The following is a 24,549-nucleotide window of genomic DNA, read 5'->3' as shown; positions in this document are numbered from 1 at the left end:
AACCTTTTCAGTTAGTAGCCCAACGTTTTACCGCTTCCGCCACCCAGGGACTCCAGATAGTACATTAGATGGTGCTGAGTGCAAGGGGGAAGACAAAGTAGAGAAGACGGGTGGGGAAGTAGGGTGCAGTTTTAGACAGAGGGGTCGGGGAAAGCGCGTCTTAGTAGGTGCCGGCTTGTGAAGACCCAGAGGATGCTTTTGTGCTGCTGCTCCTAGTGCCGTTATTGTTACCTAATCGCTCACTCAGGTCACAGAGTCACTTGGTAGACGTGTGCCGAGTTAACTACAGCGAAACCTGTGAGACCCGAGGCTCCCTTGTGTTTCTGTGTCTCTCAGGTTTTCCACCTTTGACAAGGTGCAGCCTTACCACTTTTCCCTTAGTGGAAAATATTTGCGTTTTCATTCTATGACAGGTACACAGGTACCGGCTTTTGCAGGTTTTACTGTATTTAGAATCTCCCCACTTACGTAACAGGGTTTCCAGGAGCCGACTGAGTCCAGAACTGCTGAAACCCCCACAGTCTGAGTTTTCTAATATATTTTCTAATATTCTCTCTTCTTTTTCTTGTTTTCTCATTAGCTTCGCCTCAACAGCATCAAGAAGCTGTCCACCATCGCCTTGGCCCTTGGTGTTGAAAGGACCCGCAGCGAGCTCCTGCCCTTCCTTACAGGTACCAGGTGGACTCCTGGGGCCCAGGTGGAGACAGGACAGAACATAGGGAGAGGCGCAGGGGGAGCTGGGTAACGGTGGGTTGGATTTGATACAATAGGTGGCAGCAGGGCAACCATTGTAGATACCTGCTGGGGGGTAGGGATGTGAGATGTAGAAAAGTAAACTTTATGCACATGCAGATTTTGTGTCACGAGAGAAAGGCAGAGGCAGACTGTCAGGAAAGAAACAGTGGCTCAGAGCAAAGACCCTGGCATCAGTGGGCCTGTGTTCAAGTCCCAGCCTCGGAGTGCTGCTTCATTTTCCTCAGCTGTAAAATGGGAACAATTGGTGTGATACATACGAGGGTAGTTGTGAAGATTCAGTGAGTTGCTGGTTGTGGCGTTAGTTGACTCTGACTTTTAGTGACCCCATGCGTGCAGAGTAGAACTGCTCCATAAGGTTTTCAAGGCTGTGACCCTTTGGAAGCAGATTGCCAGGCCTATCTTCTGAGACGCCTCTGGGTGGCTTCGAACCGCCAGCCTTTTGGCTAGTAGTCAAGTGTTTAACCATTTGCTCCTCCCAGCGTTATTTTATTATGTAACGTAATTGCATATAATATTGATAATTTAGGAACTGTGGGGCACCAGAGTAGTGTGGGAGCGATAAGATTGAATAGGAGTTGATTCAGAGAAGGATTTCTTTGAGCCATTGGAGTCACAAGTGATGTCAGATTATCTTTGCTTTGGGCTTCAAGGTGCTGTAAAATGTTCAGAATAGCAAAGGGCAGATACACTGTGTCTTTCAGAAAAGACGATAACTGTTTTAGGCAGAACAAGCTAAAAGCCCTCTCTGAGCTCACACATACAGAACTACAGAACGTTTCAGAATCAGTTTTATGAGGGGAAAATGACTGCATAATGTCCCTCAATGAGAAGTGCCTGAGTGGCGCACACAGTTGAGTGTTCAAACCCATCCAGAGGCTTCAGAAGAAAGGCCTGGTGACCTGCTTACGAAAGGTCACAGCCCTGGAAACTCTATGGAGTAGTTCTGCCCTACACACGTGGGGTCGCCGTGAGTGAGTATCAACTCTGTGCAACTTGTTCGGTTATTTCTGTTTTGGTCCCCCACAAGGTTGAAGAGACCAGTGTCAGAGATTTCTGGCTATAATATGTGAGGCACAGTAGGTTCCAAAGTGAGTCAAATCACTTACATGTCTGCAATGAGCCTGTGAAGTAGCCTGCCATTTAAAGACTCAGAAGTCTCTGGGTGGCGCAGACGGTTAAGCGCTTGCTTGGCTACTTACTAACTGAAAGGTTGACAGTTTGAATCCACCTGGAAGTGCCTCAGAAGAAAGGCCTGACGGTCTATTTCTGAAAAATCAGCCACTGGAAACTCTGTGGAGCACAGTTCTGCTCTGAAATGCACGGGGTCACCGTGAATCAGAATCGACTCGACAGCAGCTGGACTCAGGTGTAAACACAAAAGAAAAGTATCCTTAGAAATCCAGGTTTGCCCGGCCTTGTTCCGAGACAGCGGAGAGTAGTGTGAGATCTGCCTTTAGTCGTGGCCGTGGAGTTTCTTCAAGTTCAGCAAAGAGGAGAATTTCCTATTTAAAAGATCTGGGTTCCTTCAAGGTAATTTACAGTTCGTTTAAAGCATTCCTTTCAGTCGGTCGTTTAAATGCATATTTATTCTGTAACTATGCACTGCACACCCACTATGTGCTGTGCATTCATCTGGAGATGAGACCAAGTCCCACGAAACTCCTGTCCTCCCGGAGCTTCCCTCCCAGTAAGGAGAGACGGTTTGCGGAAGCAGGGAGAGCCTGCTTTTCCCAAGCTTGGGTCCCCGAGGGGTGAGTCGGAGGTCGGTGGGTCTGTAACGGAGTCTGTCTTGGTCCCCACAGACACTATCTACGATGAGGATGAGGTCCTCTTGGCCCTGGCAGAACAGCTGGGAACCTTCACCACGCTGGTGGGAGGCCCAGAGTACGTGCACTGCCTGCTGGTGAGTCGGGGGAGTGGGGAAGGGCCTTCCCCTCGGGGTCGTACCGGGGTTCCACCAGCCGGGGGCGGAGGGGAGAGCGGAGGGGGGCTGGGAGTCACCCGCGGGGGGCAGTCGGGCCTCGACACCGCTCTACTCCCGCGAGTCAGCGAGCAGTTGCTGTGCAGTCAGTTCTGACCCACGGCGGCCCCGCGTGGGCTGGAGGAAAACTGCGCTCCTTCGGGTTGTCAGTGGCTGGTTGTTCTGGTTATTCTGCTCACCAGACCTTCCCAGGTGCCTCTGGGTGAACTCAAACCTAACCTTTTGGTTAGCCGCTGAGTTCATTAACTGTGCCACCCAGGGACTCCAGTGAGTCACTGGAGACATTGTAACAATACCAGAAATACAGTTGGCATCCTTACCGTTTACTGGGCACCTGCCTGACCAGTGCCAGGCCCCACCTGGCACCTTACCTGCAGAGTTGTGGGTCTGGAGTCAGGCTGGTCAGGCTCTCCCACTTACTCGCTAAGCGACTTTACCTCTCTGTGCTTCGCTTTCCTCATCTGTAAAATGGGAGCGTTAAAACCTGCCTTTATCATTGACTTAAAAAGCCCTTAGCACAGTGCTTAGCACGGAATAAGCGCCAAAATGTTAGCTGCAGTTCTTATTATTGTTGTTATTATGACATCGTGTCTTTGAGGGTTCACTTTTTTTTTTTAATTGTGCTTTACGTGAAAGCTTACAGCTCAAGTTAGTTTCTCATATAAAAATTTATACATATATTGTTATGTGACCCTAGTTGCTATCCCTATAATGTGAAAGCACACTCCCTCTTTCCACCCTGGGTTTCCTGTGTCCACTCAACCAGCTCCTGTTCCTTTCTACCTTCTCATCCCGACTCTGGCCAGGAGCTGCCCATTTAGTCTCAAGCATCTACTTGAACTAAGAAGCATACTCTTCATGAGTATTTTTTTATGTTTTATAGTCCAGTCTAATCTTGTATCTGAAGAGTTGGCTTCGGGAAAGCTTTTAGTTCTGGGTTAACAGAGAACCCGAGGGCCATGTCTTCTGGGTCCCTCTAGTCTCAGTCAGACCATTAATTCTGGCCTTTGTACGTGAATTTGAGTTCTGCGCCACACTTTTCTCCTGTTCCATCAGGGACTCTTTGTTGTGTTCCCTGTCAGGGCAGTCACTGATGGTAGCTGGACACCATCTAGTTCACTGGTGAGGGTTCCCTTTTTATAGACAAGTCACTTGGGGCTCAGAGAGGTTAAGGGTCTTGCCCAAGGTCACATAGTAAGTGAGTTCTGGGTCTTGTGCCTCTGTCCCAGGCCCCCACCCTACTGCCGGCCTGTGCCTCCCTGTGTAAGCTAAGGCTGCAGATTCAAAAATTGGTCAGATCCTCATATAGTAACTGCTGATTGGGACTGGGCGGGGGGTGGGCTCCCATTTCATCAGGGAAATGCCCCAGTCCTGTGAGCTGGGATGAAAGAGCATAGAGGTTCCCTGTCTCTTGGTTTTCACTGTTCCTTAGAGTCCCAGGACACTGCCACCGCCTTCTGGGTTTCTTTTGTTTGTTGTTAATAATTCTGTGTTTCACTGTCTTTAAAGACACACTTTTATACTTTGTCTTGTCTGAAATCAGGTTGCATCTGTACTTGATGGTATTTTGCAGACATCATCAGCAGCCTTTTGCCCAGAGGTGCCTTGGAAGAAGCGCCAATCCGTAGCGATTTACTTCTAAAAAGTCAGCCTTTGAAAACTCTGTGGAGACAGTTCTACTCTCACACACATGGGGTCACCATAAGTCAGAATCGACAGCAACTGGTTTATTTTTCCTTTAGCGGTATATAAAATAACAGTGCTTCTTATCATTATTGCTGTCTTAGATTTGAGCAAATATAGTGTTTTTTTTCCTAGTAAGTTTAAGGAAACTTGATAATTACCATCAAATTTGGTATCTCAGCTTTCATCTGTGTGTATGTGTGATATGTATGTATGTATGTAGACAAAAGGTTTTATGTAAATGAGATCCTTTCGTACATTTTACACAGAACACGGCTACTTAACATGAAAACTGAGGTCCATGGATCAGCCTGGAAGGGGTACCTTGAACTCCATGAAACTGTCGTAACCCTTGGCATTTGTCAGTTCTTTTGAGGAGAGAATTCATAGCTTTCAGCATCTTCTCTGAGGACTCAGAGGCACAAAACATTGTTAGAAACCCTGAGGTGTCAGCAAGGGGCCTCAGGGCCCATAGACAGGGTTGGGGTTTTGCTGTGGACCTGGGGCTGGAACCCAGGGCTCCTTACTCCACCAGGTCAGGGTTTCTTCTCCCACAGAGTGTTGACAAGGGGGGAAGCCATTCATCCCACACTTCCTTTTGGAAAGCAGCTGCGTGTGACCTTGTGGACGCATTGCTGATGTCCATGTTAGCCAGCAGACACATCCGAGGCCTACTGTGAGCGCCTGCCTGAGTGCTGGGAACCCCAAGGGGTTCAGATCAGAACAGCTGGTACCCAGCACCAGGAGTGCACCGGGCCAATTCCAGGTGCCTTAAGCATATTAACCTGGTGAGTCCTTGGACTAACCCTGAGAGGCAGGTACTAGTGTGTCTTAGCTTCCTGGTGCTGCTGTAACACAAATACTACAAGTGAGTGGCCTTTAACGAACAGAAATTTATTTTCTCACAATTCAGGAGATTAAATATCCAAATGTGGTGTGTCGGCTGTAGGTTAAGGCTCTGTCGACTCTGGGAGAAAATCCTTGTCTCTTCCAGCTTCTCTAGACCAGGTATTCTCTCAGTTCTCGGCCATCTGTCTTCCCCTGTTTATGCTTCCTTGCTTCTGTGTCTAATCTCTTTATATCACTCAGAAATGAGTAGGTTCAAGACACACTTTACACTGATATGACCTTGTTAACATAACAAAGAAAACCCTTTTCTCAAATGAAATTACATCCACAGCTATAGGGATTAGAATTCCAGCATGTTTGGTGGGGGGGAGCACACAGTTCAATCCATAACATGGTGTTAGCCCCATTTCACAGGTTAGGAAACCAAGGTACTGGCTTGTTTAAGGGAGTCGCCCAAGCTGGTAAGAGATAAAGCCAAGATTTGAACCTAGGCTCCCGATTCTTAATAATCACTCCTCTGTACTGTATTCAAGGGGCTCCTGGTTGCTGCACAGGTTAATCAGAGCTGTAAAATAGGAAATCAGAAAGGGCTCTTAGAACGCAGAGGGGGCACCTAACCTGATTTAGATTGAATGAGGAAGTTGTTGAGGAAGGCTTCCTGGAGGAGGTAGCAGTTAGCCAGGATTTCATCAAGTTATGAGAAATGGAAAACGGCCATTGTATGGTTCATTCTGTCCACAAACACTGGGCAAGGACTCAGCCATGGGACCTGGATTCCTGCACCTGTTCTCTGTAGCAGCGATGGAATTACACGGGGACCCATGTAGCTTCGGTGCTAGGCCTACTCTTTTGGGACTGTGAATCCCTTTGAGAATCTGATGAAAACTCGCCTAAAAGTGCATGTAATTTTAGGAGATTCACAGCCCTTTCCCCTCACCCCTGTACCTGGAGCCCATCTCTGGATTCTCTGGGGGACTCATGGTCCCCAGGTTTAAAAACCTTCGCCACTCCAGTGCAGTCCCTGGGTGGGGCAGGTGGCTAAGGCGCTTGGTTGCTAACCAAAAGGTTGGAGGTTCAAGTCCACCCAGAGTGCCTCAGAAGAAAGGCCTGGTGATCTACTTCCAAAAAATCCACCGCTGTAAACCCTATGGGGAAGCTCTGGCGGCGTAGTAGCTAAGTGCTACGGCTGCTAACCAAAAGACGGGCAGTTTGGATCCCCCAGGCGCTCCTTGGAAACCCTATGTATGGGGCTCTTCTACTCTGTCCTATACGGTCGCTATGAGTCAGAAGTGACTCGATGGCAACGGGTTGGGTTTCTTTTTTAAAAAACCCTGTAGAGCACAGTTCTACTCTGACGCACATGGGGTCGCTATGAATCAGGATTGACTTGATGGCAACGGGTTGGGTTTTTTTTTCCCCCTACTCAGGTATGACCTCATTAACATAACAGAATAAACCCTAGGTTCAAACAGGGCCTTACTTACAGGTTCCTTTACCAGTTGTTGCCATTGAGTCAATTCCGACTCATAGTGATCCTATAGGACAGAGTAGAACTGGCCCCATAGGGTTTCTAGGGAGCAACTGGTGGATCTGAACCACTGACCTTTTGGTTAACAATCGTAGCACTTAATCACTGTGCCATGAGGGCTCCAGGGTTAGGATTTCAACACATATTTGGGGGGGAACACAGTTGAACCTAAAAGCCCCCATCCATCATCTTTGCTCACTGTTTCCTTCTGCAACTTGTCTGATGCCTGTAGGCATTTACATTTATGATTTCCAGATCACAGACCTCTACACTTTAAACAGATGAGGGTGAATTGAGTCCGGGCTGGGAATTCTGATAGGCTCTGGGGACACAACAGTGACCCTGTCAGATGTCTCTACAGTAGCACAGCCCACCAGGCCCCACAGGAACACCTGTGAGCCAGTCACAAGCCCCAACCCACGGCCGTGGAGTTGACTGCGACTCACGGCAACCCCACGTGTTGCAGAGTAGAACTGCTCTATAGGTTTCTTGACTGTAATCTTCAGGGAACCAGTTCACCAGGCTTCCTTCCATGGAGCCACTGGGTAGGTTCGACCCGCCAGCTTTTAGGTTAGCAGTCAGTCGCAAACTGCATGCAACACCCAGCTTCCTATGAGTCCCAGAGTCCCCCCAGTAATGTGAGATTCTCATTCAGTCACCTGTTAGAAAACTCAGCTGTGCTTTTCAACCCCTTGGAGGCTCTGGAGCCAGATTACTTGTTTTGTTTTGCTTTTTAATATAATTTATTTTTTTGTTGAGAATATACACGGCAGAACATACACCAGCTCAACAGTTGCCACATGTATTGACATTGATTATATTCTTCCAGGTCGTGCAACCATTCTCACACACTTTTTCCAAGTTGTTCTTCCCCCATGAACATAAACTCCCTGTCCCCTAAACTTCCAGTCTAATCTTTCACGTTGCTGTTGTCAATTTGATCCCATATAGGTAGCTATTAAGAGAGCACAATGGTTAAGGCAGACATTATTTGTTAAGCTACGCTATTGTGTGGTTTTAAGAAGACGTCGGGGGTATTTCTGGTTTAACATTTAAAATTATGTCAGGGCAGTAGTTCCAGGAGTTCGCCTAGGCTCCATCAGATGGCCTGGTTTGAAATCCTGGCTTTTAGGAATTCCTAGCTTCATCAAGTTATGTAACCTATGCCTCAGTTTCCTCTTCTGTAAAGTGAGGACAGTAATGATACCTGCCTCACAGGATTCAGTGCGTTAGAACCAGCCTGCCTAGAGTTGTGCTGTGCAGCAGCCCTGCTTAGGAGTTGCCTGGCAGTAAATGTCATTGCTACCGTGGGTGTAAAAACAGCGTGGGGTGGTGTCTGACCTCTCTTCACTTCCTGGGGGGGAAGGAAAATCAAGATCAACAGCCCAAGGCTGATTCCTATAACGCAGAGGTCAGAGATGCCTCCTGTCTCTGCCATTTTTACCAATTCTGACACCACCATTCCATTCCGTGGCACTCTCTACTTCTCTGGTGGGTTCGATAATTTTTTTGAATGGCCACAAGAACTCAGAGACAATACTCACGATCATGGGGTTTATTAGGGAAGTAAAAGGTTAACAGGTTACAGTTCAGGTTCAGGAACGCTCAGGATACAGCTCTTCCACCAGGACAGCCACGTTTCTGCTGTGCTCGCAGGCACAACTCTCTCTGGCCCTAGGCCTCTGCCCTGCTCACACAAGTGTTAACAAAGCCTTTAGCCCTGGCCAGTAAGTCCCCAGGGGCACCCCAGGCATGCAGCTTTCTTGCTTCTTGGCCCAGGAAGCCCACTGTGGAGTCTCCTACTGGTCTCTCCTGCCACCGCTTCTAACTGTCTTCAGGGTTATAGCATTCTCTCTCCCTCTCCCTCTCCCTCTCCTTCTCGCTCACCTTTTCCCTCTCCTCCCTCCCTGTCTCCCTCCTCCCCTCCCCTCCCCTCCCCTCTCCCCCTCCCCTCCCCTCTCCCCCTCCCTCTCCCCCTCCCCCTCCCCCTCCCCTCTCCCCCTCCCCCTCCCCTCTCCCCCTCCCCCTCCCCTCTCCCCCTCCCCCTCCCCTCTCCCCCTCCCCCTCCCTCCCCTCCCCCTCCCTCCCCCTCCATCCCTCTCAGCACAGGGATCCTGGGTCCAAAGGACACACTCTCTGCTCCTAGCTCTTCTTTCTTGGTGGTGGTAGGATCCTCTCTTTGCTGTCTCTGGGGTGACTCATTTCAAGCCCAGCGGAATGGCAAAACTGTCCAGTCCACTTGGTGGACTATTTGCACAGTCCCACCCAGTCACTTGGGTAAGAGTTACAAAACCATGGCGAGAAAGCCCACACAAAAACAATCTTATCGCACTGCAGTGGGAGTTTCTGGGTGACACAGTTAAGTGCTTGGCTGCTAGACAAGAGGTTGCCGGTTCAAATCCACCCAGAGGTGCCTCAGAAGAAAGGCCTGGTGATCTACTTCTGAAAGGTCACAGCCCTGAAAACCCAGTGGTGCACATTTCTACTCTGCACCCAGGGGGCCGCCATGAGTTAGAGTTAACTCACAGGCAACTGGTTTGGTTGTTATTGTTGCACTTTTAGAAACTGATGAAGGGTGTAGCATTCTCCTCAGAAAATGACATGTGATTCTGAGGTTTACGGACCCCACCGAAGCCGTTTCAAGGACCCCTGAATAAGAACCAGTGGCTTTAGGGAAGCCTGCTGAATGGAGGCTGAAGTGGGTCATCAGAGGAGGTTTCTGGGAAGAGGGGCAGGGTTGGCTCCAGGGCTGGCGCGGTGGGGAGGGAGCTGTTGGACGACCTTGTGCTTTGTGCCATAGCCACCCCTGGAGTCGCTGGCCACGGTGGAGGAAACGGTGGTGCGAGACAAGGCAGTGGAGTCCTTGCGGGCCATCTCACATGAACATTCACCGTCGGACCTGGAGGCCCACTTCGTGCCGCTGGTGAAGCGGCTGGCGGGTGGCGACTGGTTCACCTCCCGCACCTCCGCCTGTGGCCTCTTCTCTGTCTGCTACCCCCGAGTGTCCAGTGCGGTCAAGGCGGAACTTCGACAGTGAGTTCTCACCTTGGAAGCCCTAATCCGTCCCCCTTAACTTGATTCCCTTTGCAAAAGCCTCAGCCCCCTTTGGGCCTACCCTGGGCTCAAAACTCCCCAAGCTCTCCCAGCGCCCACTCCTCCTTCACCGCCGTGATAGAGGCTGTGCTGCCAAGTGGGCAAAAGCATGGTCTCAATATGGCTGGGTGTGCCCTGGCTCTGCCATTTGCTTATGTAGGAAACAGGCACAATGGTAGTACCTTCCTCCTGGTGGTGATTGTAAAGATAGAAGAGAACTATCACAGTGAAGTGCTTAGAACAGAATCTAACATACAGGCACATCCAGCAAATGATGTCTGATGTTATTCTGGGTCTGCCCCAGACCCAGAACCTTCTGCAGATAGAGCATCATAGCCTTTATCCTCTTCCTCCACTCCACGTGACACCCCTCCTTTGGCTTGGTACCCCAAATTGCATAAATCTCCTTTATGCAAGACTTGCCTTCTGGAAGAGTCAATGAAGAGTTAATTGGAGTAAAATTTCCTGTTAGCATGATTGCCTTTCTTCCCTTCCCACTGGGCTTCCATCCATCAACCAACCCCACCAACACTGAGTATCATGGCCAGGCAGTGAGCTAAAGATACTCACCCCAGAATACTGGTTTATAGCTGTACACATGTGCTTAACGCCTGTGATGGCCTCCATACTTCTCTGACTGAAGCAGTCACTGCTGAGAAGTAAAACCTTTTGGTGGCCCCAGACCAGCTTCTTAGTTAAGGAGTTTTATATAATAACAATATAGGAGTCACTAGGTGGTGAACATGGTTAAGTGCTCAGCTGCTAGCCGAAAGGTTGGTAGTTTGAACCTACCAAGAGGTGCCTCGGAAGACAGGCCTGACGATGTGCTTCCGAAAGGTCAGAGCCTTAAAGACCCTAGGGAGCAGCTCTGGTCTGCACACATGGGGCAGCTGCATGGCAACTAACAGCAACAACAAATATGGTAATAACGATACCGTCAGAACCTACTATTCATGGTAGGCTTATATGCCGACAGGCTGCTAAGTGCCTCATGCACATTGTCTCGTTCAGATCTCACAACAGCCCTGTGGGGCAGGTACTCTTATGATCAGCTCTTCTTATAGGGCTATGAAGACTCAGAAAGGGGCCATCACTTGCCCAAGGTCAACCGGCCCACCTGAATAGCTGCAGTATGTGCTCTCTGCCTCCACAGCGATGCCTGCCTCAAAGTTACAGCCTCATGGGATCCCCAGGGATTCCTCCTGAACCCCATCCCCACCCCCAGGTACTTCCGGAACCTGTGTTCAGATGACACCCCCATGGTGCGGCGGGCCGCAGCCTCCAAGCTGGGGGAGTTTGCCAAGGTGCTGGAGCTGGACAACGTCAAGAGCGAGATCATCCCCATGTTCTCCAACCTAGCCTCTGACGAGCAGGTGGGCTCTTCCCCACCCCTTTCCCCGGCCGCTGTGGACCTGCATTCAGAAGGGAAGTCCAGAGCCTAACAGGGCTCCGCTGCCTTCTCCCTGCTCCAATCCTCTGCCCAGGACTCGGTGCGGCTGCTGGCAGTGGAGGCGTGCGTGAACATTGCCCAGCTCCTGCCCCAGGAGGACCTGGAGGCTCTGGTGATGCCCACCCTGCGCCAGGCTGCTGAGGACAAGTCCTGGCGTGTCCGCTACATGGTGGCCGACAAGTTCACCGAGGTATGCGAGGGACCATCTACATGATCCCACAGATAGGGAAACTGAGGCCCTCAGACGGAAGGGGCAGGGCCACACTGTGGAACTAGGATAGGAGTAGATCTCAGCAGTGATTCCCACGCCCGTGCTGTTTCTCTTAATTTTGTTGCCTTCCATTTGATCTTGGCCTCATTAACCCAGAGTACAGGTAGTCACCAACTTACTACGGGCTCTGTTCCAAGGACTCCATCGTAAGTTGGTTCTAACGTAAGTCGAATACTTTGTTTTTTAAGTTTCATTACCATTGCTTTTTATTATCAGTACCATTATAAATCCCATCTTTATTTGTCTTTGGGGATTGGAAACATTACATATAAAATTACAGATAATGAAAACATCAGCAAATTATGCAACATTCTACATGTTAATAATGGTAAGATGTATACAAAAAAAAGGACGGTCATAAGTACAGGTCATCGTAACTCAAATACGTCATAAGTCCCTGCCAAACCCTCTTACTCTCCCCACTCTTCCCTTTTCCTGTCTGCAGCTCCAGAAAGCAGTGGGCCCTGAGATCACCAAGACGGACCTGGTCCCTGCCTTCCAGAACCTGATGAAGGACTGTGAGGCCGAGGTGAGGGCCGCCGCCTCCCACAAGGTCAAAGGTTGGTGCTGGCAACCAGAACACATCAAGCAAGTGGGTGGGCGGGTGTCAGAGGGTTCAGGATGGAACGAGGACATCAGGGCTTACCTACCCCTGCCTCTCTTCCCCACCCTTAGAGTTCTGCGAAAATCTCTCTGCTGACTGCCGGGAGAACGTGATCATGACCCAGATCCTGCCCTGCATCAAGGTAACAGGGAGTTTGGTGGGAGAAATGGAGCAGTTCTAAGCCTGTGGAGAAGAAGGAATAGAAATTGGGCTTTAGGGGCAGCCACACAGATGCACGTTAGCTTCCCAGCCTCTTAGGACCAGGCGGCTCTTGGATTTGAAGCACTTAGGGTCCTGACTGCAGGCAAAATCTGAGACGTGGGGCTGATCTTGGAGGTAGGAGTACTTCCGCCTGAGAGGTCATTGACTTGGTTCATTCACAGAGCTTTGGGACTAGAGTAGGGGCTGCTGGGAGTAAAGATCATTTAACTCTGAACAGGCAGGGTATGTGAGAACTACAGTGCCCATTGTGCTCTAAGCCAGTAGCTCCGTGAGTGGATGGGCAGAAGCAAGCTGTTGCCCCAGGGCTTGTGAGGATTTGTCTACTTGGCTCTTGCTACTGCAGAGTTGCTCTGACCCATGTGGCTGCCCTGCTTCCTTCTCCCTACCAGGAGCTGGTGTCAGACGCCAACCAACATGTCAAGTCAGCCCTGGCCTCGGTCATCATGGGCCTGTCTCCCATCCTGGGCAAAGACAACACCATTGAGCACCTCCTGCCCCTCTTCCTGGCCCAGCTGAAGGATGAGGTAAGGGGCTGGCAAGGCTCCGAGCTTTGGGTTTAGGGATCTGACACAAGGGTCAGCTGCTGGCCCCGACTGGTCAGGAGTCTCCTGGGATCTCAGTGGACACGCAGTTCTCTGATGAGTTGAACGTTTGTGGGCACAACTGTCGACGTGTTCATTCATCCACTCGTGCACCAGTTTTGCATGCACTTCTCTGTGCTCATCTTTTTCCTGGACGTTGTTGTTAGTTGCCGTTGAGTTGGTTCAGACTTATGGGGACCCCGTGTGTTACAGAGTAGAACTGCTCCCTAGGGTTTTCTTGGCTGTAATCCTTAGGAAGCAGATTGCCAGGCCATTCTTCTTTGGTACCACTGTGTGGGTTTGAACCGCCAACCTTTAGCAATCCAGCACAAACTGTGCGTGCCAGGGATCCGTTCCTGGATGTTGTTGTTATTGTTGGGTGCCGTCGAGCCAATTCTGACCCATAGCGACCCTATAGGACAAAGTAGAAGTACCACATAAGGTTTCTTAGGCTATAAATCTTTACAGGAGCAAATTGGTGGGTTTTTACTCCCACAGAGCCACTAGGTGAGTTCAAACTACTGACTTTTCGGTTAGCCATCAAGTGTTTAACCATTGTACCACCAAGGCTCTTTCCTGGACGTTAAGACAGCAAAAAATGAGTAAGACAGTTTTGATTCTCATAGACCTTCAAAGGCAAGCGGTGGAGAGAGACAGGCACACAATCCTGTGATTCCAGTAATGCTGTAGGTGCTGTGATGGATGGATGCATGGGTTCATGTGTTTTCAGGGTTCACACTAAAATGATGGAATAACCAGTTGTTTTGAGGTTGATTCTGACTCACAGTGACCCCATGTGAGTCAGAGTAGAACTGTACTCCATAGGGGTTTTTAGTGGCTGATTTTTCAGAAGTAGATGGCCAGGCCTTTCTTCCGAGACACCTCTGGTGGACTTGAACCTCCAGTCTTTGGGTCAGTGGCCAGCACCCAAGGGGATGGAGTGACTCCAGCTGCCTCTACCTCCGCTTCCTGCACTGGCCCTGGTAGTAGAGGCTGTAGAATCTAGTGGCTTACACAAGAGGGAGGATTATTTCACTCTCACACAACAGTCCAGAGGTGGGTAGTACTACCAACACCAAACCCATCGTCATCAAGCTGATTCTGATTCATGGTGAAACCCCACATGTGCAGAGTAGAGCTGTGTTCCATAGGGTTTTCAAGGCTGTGACCTTTGGGAAGGAGATTGCCAGGCCTTTTTTCCATGGTACCTCTGGGTGGGTTTGAACTACCAGCCTTCTGGTTTGTAGTCAAGTGCTTAATCATTTGTGCCACCCAGGGATTCCTGGGTTGGTACTACGTTGGTGGGTTAACTCTGTTGACCTCAGCACATGGCCTCCTATGGGTCCAAGGTGGCTGCTCTTATTCTTGCCATCTCTCAGCCAGTATGAAGTAGAAAGGCACCAGACAAGCAGGCCTAGTCCTCTTAAGGGCAGGACCCAGAAGAGGGCACTCATCCCATCCGTTCACACCCCAGACACCCATTAACCAGGGCCAGTCACCTGACCACACCTAGCTGTTCAGGTTGCCTGGAGGACAGAGGAGGAGAGGCTGAGTGACAGCTGCAGAGGTTGTTAGAGTGACCGCCAGGTCGGAAGATGGGACTTGAGTCTGGGGCAGTGGAGGAGCTGGAAGAGATCTAGATGGTAGGAAGGAACGCTGAGGCTAGTGTGAAAGAAGGAAGGGAGGCAGCCAGAGAATACCAGTGAAAGGAGACCAGAAGGTTCTGCAGCAGCCTGGGGGAGGGGTGAGGCTGGGGCTAAGGGGCAGAGATGAGGCCATAGAAATAGGGGAGGATCCAAGCCTGTTCAGGAGGCAGAAGGGACCATGTAGTGTGGGGCTGGTTTGCAGGCTCCCTGGTTTTTGCTTTGGTGGTGACTGGGCAGATGGTGGGACCATCTGCCTGGTGGGTGACTTTTTTGTGTAGCTTATGTGTTCACAAAGGCTCAGATCAATCAACCAACCAGCCACTCACTCTTTCTCCTCTCTCGTGCTCAGGCAGGCACACAGTGTGATAGTAAGTGGGAAGAAACACTGTAACAACAAGCATTGCATTTCAATTTCACTAAAAAAAAAATGTCACATTAAATTGTTGGGGTACACAGTTCTCACTCATCTCCAGAGATGAGATTCCACGTGGTGGGCACTCATGCCATTTTTCCGCTTTTAGATTGGGTTGTGCTAAACTTTTCCTTGGGGAAAGGACAGACCTACCAGTATTCACCGCCGAGAACATTTACACTGGCCACCCTGGATGTCTTTAATCCTTCACCGTGTCTGACATGTGCCGCTAGACTCAGCCCGGAGGTGTCTTCAAGCAGTTTAAGAAATCTAACTGGTTTTATAGACACTTAAATTTTTTTTTAATTGTTCTATTGTGGTAAAAATATATATAACAAAACATTTGCCACTTCAGCAGTTTTTACATGTGTAATTCGGTGGCATCGATTACGTTCATCACCTTGTGCAGCCGTCATCACCCTGTGCGTTTCCGAATTATTCCATCACCATTAACAGAAACTCAGTTTCCACCTACTTCCTTTCCACCCATTTACCCACTAATAAACCTCAGTCTCTGTACATTTGCCTATTCTAGATATTTCATATAAGTGGGATCATGTAATAGTTGTCCCTTTGTAACTGAGTGACTTCACTGAGCACGTTTTCAAGGTTCATCCATGTTGTGGCACGCATTGGGACTTCGTTTCTCCTTATGGCTGAGTAGTAGTCCATTGTGTGTGTTTGTGTGCCACATTTTGTTCAACCATGTTCTTGTTGATGGACGTCGAGGCTGTTTCCACCTTTTGGCTGTTGTGAATAGTGCTGCAGTGAACATTGGTGTACAAGTGTCTGCACTCCTGCTTTCAATTTTGGGGGGTTATATACCTAAAAGTAGAGTTGTTGGATCGTATAGGAATTCTGTACTTAACTTCTTGAGGAACTGCCAGACCTTTCTACGGCAGCTGCACCATTTTGCAATCCCACCAGCAGAGAGTGAGGGTTCCGATTTCTCTACGGCCTTACTTCAGATCATTTTAAGTCAGATTATGCCTCAATCCAGTTAATTGTTAATTCATTCAAGAAAGCAAGCTCCCTCTCGAATGGGTATTACAGATGGATTTATACTGTGCTGACTCCCTTTGAATCTGCCGCACCTCGGCATGCCAAGCTTATCTGAGTCTTCTAATTTCCTGTGGCTCTGTCCTCGGTGGCCGTGTGTGGTGCATCTTCTCAGATCCCTCCTGTCCTTCCCCCAGTGCCCTGAGGTGCGGCTGAACATCATCTCCAACCTGGACTGCGTGAATGAGGTGATTGGCATCCGGCAGCTGTCCCAGTCCCTGCTCCCTGCCATCGTGGAGCTGGCCGAGGACGCCAAGTGGCGGGTGCGGCTGGCCATCATTGAGTACATGCCCCTGCTGGCTGGACAGCTGGTGAGTGAGCAGGCCCAGGGCCACTGCCCCGGAGAGCAAGACACCAGGATCAGTCATGGTGCAGGGTCAGGGGGGCTCATTGGCAGCATGAGGATCACCTGGGGAGTCTAGGGAAGGGCCTTAAAAGATGAGTGGAACTCACTGAGAAGGGAAAGGAGCACTTTAGGTAAAGCTGAGAAGCATCTCGTCTGTTTAGGGTGGGTGGGTTTCCCTTGGGTGTCGCTGACAGCTTGCTGCCCATTCCCCCATGATCCCTTCCCTCCTTTCTCCTGCAGGGGGTAGAGTTCTTTGATGAGAAGCTCAACTCTTTGTGCATGGCCTGGCTGGTGGATCATGGTGAGTGCCCCCAGCAAGAAGGCAGGAGAATAGAGCTCCAGGAATGATGGATGGATTGGCCGGGGCCATTGCACGGATGGGAGAGGAAATGGAGGTGGAGGAGACTGAGGTCACTTTTCCATCCCGTTTGGTGTTCCCGCTGGCCAGCTACTTGCTTTTTTGGGATCCTAGAGAAGTGCAGGGTAGGAGGAGGGTGTTAACAGATCAACCAGGGGCTGCCTGGTATAGTGGAGAGTCTGAGTTCCCACTGAGCTGACAGACCTGGGTGTGGTGCCTTCTCTGGGCTATGTGAGTCTGAGCTAGTTGCTGTCATCTTTCAGTCCCACATTCAGGCTTTGAAACATACGACTTTTCTCTGCAGACTCTCACGACCACTGTGAGAATTGCTTTTTTTTTTTCCTTCCCACTAAGAGTGGTCAGAATAGAAGTCACATTTATCTGTATCAGGCACCATTCGAAGTACTAAGTACTAAATAACTTGCTTGGGCAAATCACTTCTTGGAGCCTCAGTTTGGCCATCTATAAAATGAAGCCCTTAATGGAAGTCTTCCTCCTGGAGTTGTTGAGAAGATACTGCATGAGAAAAAAAAACATTATATTATCATACAGAGTGAGTGCTGCTTTTCTCTTTGGCTGGAGCGTAGTGACTCTCATGTGGCCTGGCACCCAGGGATTGCTCATAGGCAGTCGGGAGTATAACTGTTAACTCCCTGTCCACGTCAGTCCTTCACCTTGGGAATCACCATTCCATTTACCCACCCTCATCCTTACACAGTTTATGCCATCCGTGAGGCGGCCACCAGCAACCTGAAGAAGCTGGTGGAGAAGTTTGGGAAGGAATGGGCCCACGCCACCATCATCCCCAAGGTCTTGGCCATGTCTGGGGACCCCAACTACCTGCACCGCATGACTACGCTCTTCTGCATCAACGTGAGCACCCTTTCCTGCCCACCTGCCTGAACCTTGGGCATGGGGAGTTCCTGGGAGAGGAGGGAAGGAAGAGAGTCCCCAAGGAAGAGACACCTGACTTAGGGATGGGGAAATGGTGGGGACCTGGGGGCACAGGGACTCATCCCTGAGGAGCTGACGGCTAGGGATTGGGGCTCCCAGAGTTAGGGTCATGGGACCTCTCTGGGGGTAGGGACTTGAGTGGTGGGAGACCCAGGACTAGGGAGACTTGACCTGTTCATTCAGTGATCTCCTGACTTTTTTTTGAACACCTCCTTCCCCGTGAGGTATGTGTGTGTATTTATAACGTGATGATTATGTGTGCACGTTCGAGAGACTTACCTTTTAATTCCAGCTCTGCCGTGTGTTAGTCATGGACCTTGGGAAAATGATCTAACTGCTTAGTGCTTTAGTTTTTTCCCTGTAAGATGTTCTACTGGTCATCAAGTACCTAACTCCTCAGGTTGTGAGGATTTGTTTCGTTCTACACGCAAGATACCTAGAACAGTGTCTGGTACATAGGAAGTGCTCCTATCTATTGATGGTATTATTATTCTAATTACTTTTTGCACTATTATACGTGTATATAAACCATACACAGAACTAGACATTGAAGGGTGGGATTTAAAAGTAAATGTAAATAAGTGTTCTGATCATTTTTTCCTGTGTCCGATTTTGAAGACCGTTGTACTAAAGGAGAAATCTTTGGGGTGGGAATCAGGGCTCCTTTTCCAGAAGAACAAGAGAATTCTGAGGTCGGGGTCGTGAGACTAGGACAGTTGGTACTGGGAGAGCCCAGGGAGGGTGTCGTGTTAGGAGGGTGTTAGGGGGGCCTTAGGGAGAGGGGAACTTCATGAGGGTAAACTTCCCCCAGGGTGGGGCATCTTGGCTCAGAGTCCCCCATGCTGCTCAGTTCCCCCAACCAGGGCTCATGATCACTGAAGTGACCTGGTCAGGGGAAGGTGGAACTGGGGAGTAAGCCATGAAGTTGGAATAATCCCCCTCTGCCACTCACTGGCCCACAGGTACTGTCTGAGGTTTGTGGGCAGGACATCACCACCAAGCACATGCTGCCCACCGTCCTGCGAATGGCTGTGGACCCTGTCGCCAACGTCCGCTTCAACGTGGCCAAGTCCCTCCAGAAGATTGGGCCCATCCTGGACAACAGGTGAGGCCTGGACACTCTGCTGGATTCCAGCAGGGTCTTGTTCTGGGCTCATCCGGATCTTCAATCTATGACCTTTGAAGACACTGCTCGTAGCTTGCTCTGTGCCCGTGGCCTGTGATTCTTTCCCTGGATCTTAGTTTCCTCAAACGTAGAATGAGAATTCACATGGCCTACCTCACAGAATGAAACGGAAGGGAGGGAGAGGTAGTAGTTCCATATACTAGGAACAGACCATTAGAAAATGGTTCCCAGCCAGTCCCTGGGTGGTGTAAACAGTTAATACTCTTGTTGTTAATTGAAGATTGGTGGTTCAAGTCTACCCAGAGGCACTTGAGAAGAAAGGCCTGGCGGTGGCAGTCTATTTACAAAAAAATCAGCCACTGAAAACCCTTGGAGCACAGTTCTACTCTGACACCCATGTAGTCACCATGAGTTGGAACTGATTCGACAGCAGCTGGTGGTGGTGGTGGATATATGTTATATATGTAAGCTAGTAGTAGCATCAGAGATCCTCTGACTTCCATGTGACAGCCAGCTGTCTCCAGGGTCTAGGAGGTTCTGAGCACAGGGACCCAAGTCCAAAGGATGTGCTCCGCTCCCAGTTCTTTTTCTTGATAGTAGTGAGGTCCCCCCTCAACCTTTGTGGGATTGGCCCTTTTATAAGCCTGCCTCTCCCACCAGGACCATGAACTGACCAATCCCATCGGTAGACCAGTTACCTTATTTGCATAGTAAACTGTCCAATCCCTGCAAGAGTCATATACACCTTATGTGCACAGTAAGCTGTCCAGTATATTTATATATTCATAAATATAAAAATAAACTTTATAATTGCATAAAAAAGCAGCAAATACCCAGGGATGAATTTAACAAAAGATACATAAGACCTTTAGTGAAAACTATATAATACTTCTTTTAGAAATTAAAGAAGACCAATGTAATGTTAATGGATGGATAACTCCCTAAATTAATGTATAGATTCAGAACAGTCCCAGTCAGTTGCAGCACGTTTTTAGTGGAAAGTTGACAAGTTGATTCTGGAGTTAACATGGCGGTGCAGAGATCTGGAGTAGCCACGGTAGCCCTAAAGAACAAGGTTGGAAGACTTACACTACTTACCCTACTTGAAATACTTACCAAGGCTTAATATAATGCCACAAGTATTGGCACAAGGACACTCAGATAGCCCAGTGGAACAGAATCCAGGGAAGAGAAACAGACCCGCCACACATGTAACAGCAGGCACCACTGCAGTTCAGTGGGGAAGGGCAGGTGTTTCCCGTGAATGGTGCTGGTTCAATTGGATATCCTTGTGGAACAACAGAGCCTTGGCTCCCCCCTTCGTCTGTCAACAAAAATTAATTTGAGATGACAGACCAGAATCAGGAAGATGAAAAAGAAAACTTCCGGAAGAAAATGTAGGGGAATGTAATATCCTCATGACTTGGGGTAGGCACAGATTTGTTAAATAGGGCACAAAAACCACCAGCCAAAGGAAATGATAAATTGGCCTTCGGTAAAATTAAGACCTTTTCATCAAAAGACAACATTGAGTGAAAAGACAAGCCTCTGAGCAGGAGGAGATAGTCACCGTACATATATTTGACACAGGAATCAGACCTAAGATACTTCGTGCACATCAGTAAGACAAAGAAACCCCAAGGAAGAGATGGGCAAAAAAAGAATTGAGCAGGCACTTCAAGAAGAGGGACTCCAAATGGCCAGTAAGCATATGAAAAGGGCTCAACATCGTTGTTGTTGTTGTTGTTAGGTGCTGTGGAGTCTGTTTCGACTCCATGTGATAGGGTGGAACTGTCCCATAGGGTTTCCTAGGCTGTGTTCTTCATGGGAGCAGATCACCAGGTCCTTCTCTCCCACAGACACACAGGGAGCTACCCCAGAATGACTAGACTTAAAAAAGATTCAACAGCAGAAGTGTTGGTGAGAATATAGGACAGCTGGAACTCGCATACTTTGTGGATGAGGCTGCAAATTATTTCAGTCACTTTGAAAACGGGTAGAATCTAGTGAAGTGAATTATATCTACAGTCTATGAGTCAGCCTTCCCTTCCTGGGTATTTAGCCAAGAGAATGTTCACGGTAGCTTAGAAGCAAGGATGGCAAGACTTCATCTTACTTTGGATATGTTATCAAGAGGGACCAGTCCCTGGAAAAGGACATCATGCTTGGTAGAGTAGCTGGTCAGCAAAAAAGAGGAAGACCCGACCCTCAAGGAAACGGATTGACACAGTGGCTGCAACAATGGGCTCAAACAACGATTGTGAGAATGGCGCAGGACTGGGCAGCGTTTCATTCTGTTGTAAATGGGTTTGCCATAAATTGGAAATAACCTGACAGCACTTAACAATAACAGTAATAAAATGGAAAACATCCAAATGCTTGTCAACAGTAGATAAACTGGTTTATTCATACAGTGGAGTCCTGTGTTCAGCCTTGAAAAAAACCGAGCAACTGCTATATGCGACAACATAGGTGACTCACAAGGAGTCCTGGTGGCACAGTGGTTAAGCATTTGGCTGCTAACTAAAAGATGGGTGGTTCAGCTGTGGGAGAAGCCTCAAGATCTGTTTCTGTAAAGTTAACAGCCTAGAAAATCCTACGCAACAGTTCTACTCTGTCATATAGGGTCATGATGAGTCGGAAATCCACTCAAGGACACCTAACAACAAGGTGACTCTCACAGACATGACAGAAGCCAGACCCAAGAAAACATACTGTGATTCCATTTATATCAAGTTCAAAAATTGACAAAACTAATTTAGTGTTCCACTTCTGGGCCCCAGAGACCTCTGTCCTGGTTTGTCAGGCTTCTGACCCTCAAGAAAATTGTATTCTACACCTCAGAGACTTCCTATTCACAGGTGTGTCTGTCCTGGATCACAGGCTCTACCCACCTTGTGTGTCACTGTGCTTGGATTTGTGGACATCTCCTTGATGAGGGCTCTTGCCTTCTGTGTTGTCCCAGCCCTGGTTGGCTCACCCTTTTCCTTCTTCCTGTCCCCTCCAGCACGCTGCAGAGTGAGGTCAAGCCCATCCTGGAGAAGCTGACCCAGGACCAGGATGTAGACGTCAAGTACTTTGCCCAGGAGGCTCTGACTGGTAAGGAGTCGAGACCCCAGGAACCCTGCGGGAGGGGGATCTGCGAGGACAGGCTCTGGGACTGGGAGCAGAAGAGGAAGAATGTGCTTCTGATTCCCGCCTCTTCCTGTTCCCCAGTTCTGTCTCTGGCCTAAAGCTGGATGAGGAGCCAACGCCGGCCTCTGGTGTCCACCTCCCCCAACGCCCCTCCCTCAGGGAGGCAGTCGGGGGCCTTTGGCTGTCACTCCCCGTGCATGGTCTGACCCCAGGCCCCTTCCCCCAGCACGGCTCGCCCTCTTCCCAGCCGGGATGACTTCTCACTGTCCACCTCCCGAGGTGCTGGGTGAGCAGGAGGCAGGACAGGGGCACAACCCTGGAGGCAAGGGCCCCGCCCAGCCAGGAAGAGACAAGAGCATCCCAGGTCACTGGCTCCTGCTGCTGTATTGAGGACCCCCTTGCCCATCGACTTCTCCACCTCCCTCTCTCCCTTCCTCCCTGTCAGTGGTTTTTGTGTGTGTGTGTCAACTGTGTCGTTTTATTTTATTCCTTTTTTTTTTTTTTTTTTCCTTTTCACAGAGAAATAAAGGTCTAGAAGTAGCTGATTGTCAGGGCCATGGTTATAGTCTTTCTCTGACTCATGGTGACTCCACGTACAACAGAACAAGATGTTGCCCGGTCCTGCACCATCTTCACAGTTGTTGCTGTTTGAGCCCATTGTTGAAGCCACTTTGTCAGCCCATTTCGTTGTGTCAGTCCATCTTGTTGAAGGTCTCCTGCTTTTGTGCTGATCCTCTGCCAAGCAGGATGTCCTTCTGCCAAGCAGGATGTTCTTCTGTAGGGATTGATCCCTCCTGATGACATGTCCAAAGGAAGCGAGACAGAGTCTCGCCATCCTTGTTTTCTAAGGAACATTCTCACTGTACTTCCTCCAAAACAGATTTGTTGGTTCTTCTCTCTGGGGAAGACCTAATTACTGGGCCTGTTCCCCCCAGTATGTCCCTGAGAATAAGGATTCACACGGAGCCACCAGGAGTGCAGTCGGCATAGAGGGCTCACCTTGCTCAGGGCCCTTGTCTACCATGTGGCCCCAGCCCCGGCTGACTCACCCTTTCCATTTGCCCTTTCCCTTCCAAACTGTAGTTTGGCTTATCAGACTCTGGCCATGTATATGGTGGTTAAGAGCCATGCCTTGGTGCCTGTAGAAATGGCATGGCAAGGGCCTTTGAGTTCCTCTAACTTCACAAGGGAGAAGAAGAATCGAGATCAGCAGCCCAAGGCTGATTCCTGTGAGGGTGGAGGTCAGCAACACCTCATCTCTTCAATCTTTTTACCAATTCTGATACCAGCTGTCCCTCTCATGGCACCTTCTACTCCTCTGCTGGGTTTGAAAATTTGTTGCAATGGCCACACGGAACTACAGGCCATACTCACAATTATGGGGTTTATTAGGGAAGTAACAGGTTACAATTCAAGATCAGGAACAACTCAGGCTATAGTTCCTCTTCAATCAGGACACCTCTTCAGTTGTTCCCACAGGCAAGCCTCTCCCTCAGCCACTGGGCCCCTCATCCCGACCTCTGTCCTGCTCAGGCAAGTGTTATAAAACTCTGCCTCTGCTGATAAATGCCCAGAGGCACCCCACTTCACAAGGAAGCCTCTTGCCTAAAGGTGTTTAGCTCTCGCTCCGTGGGTAAGCGAGTCTACGGTAGCCACCACTGCACCATCTCGACTGGTCTTCTGGTTCTGCTGCCACCATCTCTCTGCCACTGCTGCTTGCCGTCTTTATCTCCCGTGTTACAGCTCTGTCTCCTCAGTCTAGGAGGTCCTCAGTGCAGGGGGCCTGGGTCCAAAGGACGTGCTTTGCTACCGGCTCTTCTGGTACTGCGGTCCCCTCTTTGACTTCTGGAATGGCTCATTTTAAGCCTAGCAGGATGGCAGTTTCCCCCGTTAGGGTTCTGTACGCCTTATTTGCATGGTCCCATCCCCCACAAGGTATCATGCACCATATTTGCATTATTAAGCTGTCCATTCCCCATGGTGTGCCACAAACACCTTATTTGCATTTCCACCCAATCACTGGAAAACCTGGTGGTGTAGTGGTTAAGTGCTCTGGCTGCTAACCAAAGGGTCGGCAGTTCAAATCCACCAGGTGCTCCTTAGAAACGCTATGGGGCAGTTCTACTCTGTCCTATAGAGTCACTATGAGTCGGAATCGACTCGATGCCACTGGGTTGTTTGTTTTGGTTTTTACCCAATCATTTGGTGGGACTTAAAAGACCGTGGCTAGAAAGGCCATGTAAAAATACATAGCACAACAGCACCAGACTGCCTGTGTCCTGATCCTGGCTCCTTCAGCTGTGTGACCTCAAGCAGGTGACCCAATCTCTCTGAATTCAGATTTGTACTCTGAAAAATGGAGAAAAACAGAAGTATCTGGATTGTAGGGCCGGTTGTGTGCACTAAATGAGTTCATGCACATCACATGTGCAGGGTGTGTGGCCCTTGGTCAGTGGTCAGACAGGCTTAGCTCTGAGTGGCCCGAGAACCCCTGT

General features: G+C 49.4%; 1 protein-coding gene across 1 annotated transcript in view; it reads left to right on the top strand.

Annotated features, from left to right (window-relative positions):
• The window catches only part of PPP2R1A (protein phosphatase 2 scaffold subunit Aalpha), a 38,594-nt gene extending 15,976 nt beyond the window's left edge, over positions 1–22,618 (top strand). The window contains exons 2-15 of the mRNA XM_049901866.1: positions 581–671; positions 2,559–2,659; positions 9,598–9,830; positions 11,116–11,263; positions 11,375–11,530; positions 12,057–12,171; positions 12,287–12,357; positions 12,827–12,961; positions 16,273–16,446; positions 16,722–16,782; positions 17,558–17,712; positions 18,756–18,898; positions 21,927–22,018; positions 22,136–22,618. Of these exons, the coding sequence (XP_049757823.1) occupies positions 581–671; positions 2,559–2,659; positions 9,598–9,830; positions 11,116–11,263; positions 11,375–11,530; positions 12,057–12,171; positions 12,287–12,357; positions 12,827–12,961; positions 16,273–16,446; positions 16,722–16,782; positions 17,558–17,712; positions 18,756–18,898; positions 21,927–22,018; positions 22,136–22,152 (1,692 nt within the window). The 3' untranslated portion in view covers positions 22,153–22,618. The remainder of the gene's footprint in view (positions 1–580; positions 672–2,558; positions 2,660–9,597; positions 9,831–11,115; positions 11,264–11,374; positions 11,531–12,056; positions 12,172–12,286; positions 12,358–12,826; positions 12,962–16,272; positions 16,447–16,721; positions 16,783–17,557; positions 17,713–18,755; positions 18,899–21,926; positions 22,019–22,135) is intronic.
• Positions 22,619–24,549: the final 1,931 nt, after the last annotated feature.

The sequence above is a fragment of the Elephas maximus genome, chromosome 11, assembly GCF_024166365.1.
Source record: "Elephas maximus indicus isolate mEleMax1 chromosome 11, mEleMax1 primary haplotype, whole genome shotgun sequence".
Classification (NCBI taxonomy): Eukaryota; Metazoa; Chordata; class Mammalia; order Proboscidea; family Elephantidae; genus Elephas; species Elephas maximus.
Note: the sequence above shows the minus strand (reverse complement) of the source record. Positions and strands in the feature narration are given on the sequence as shown.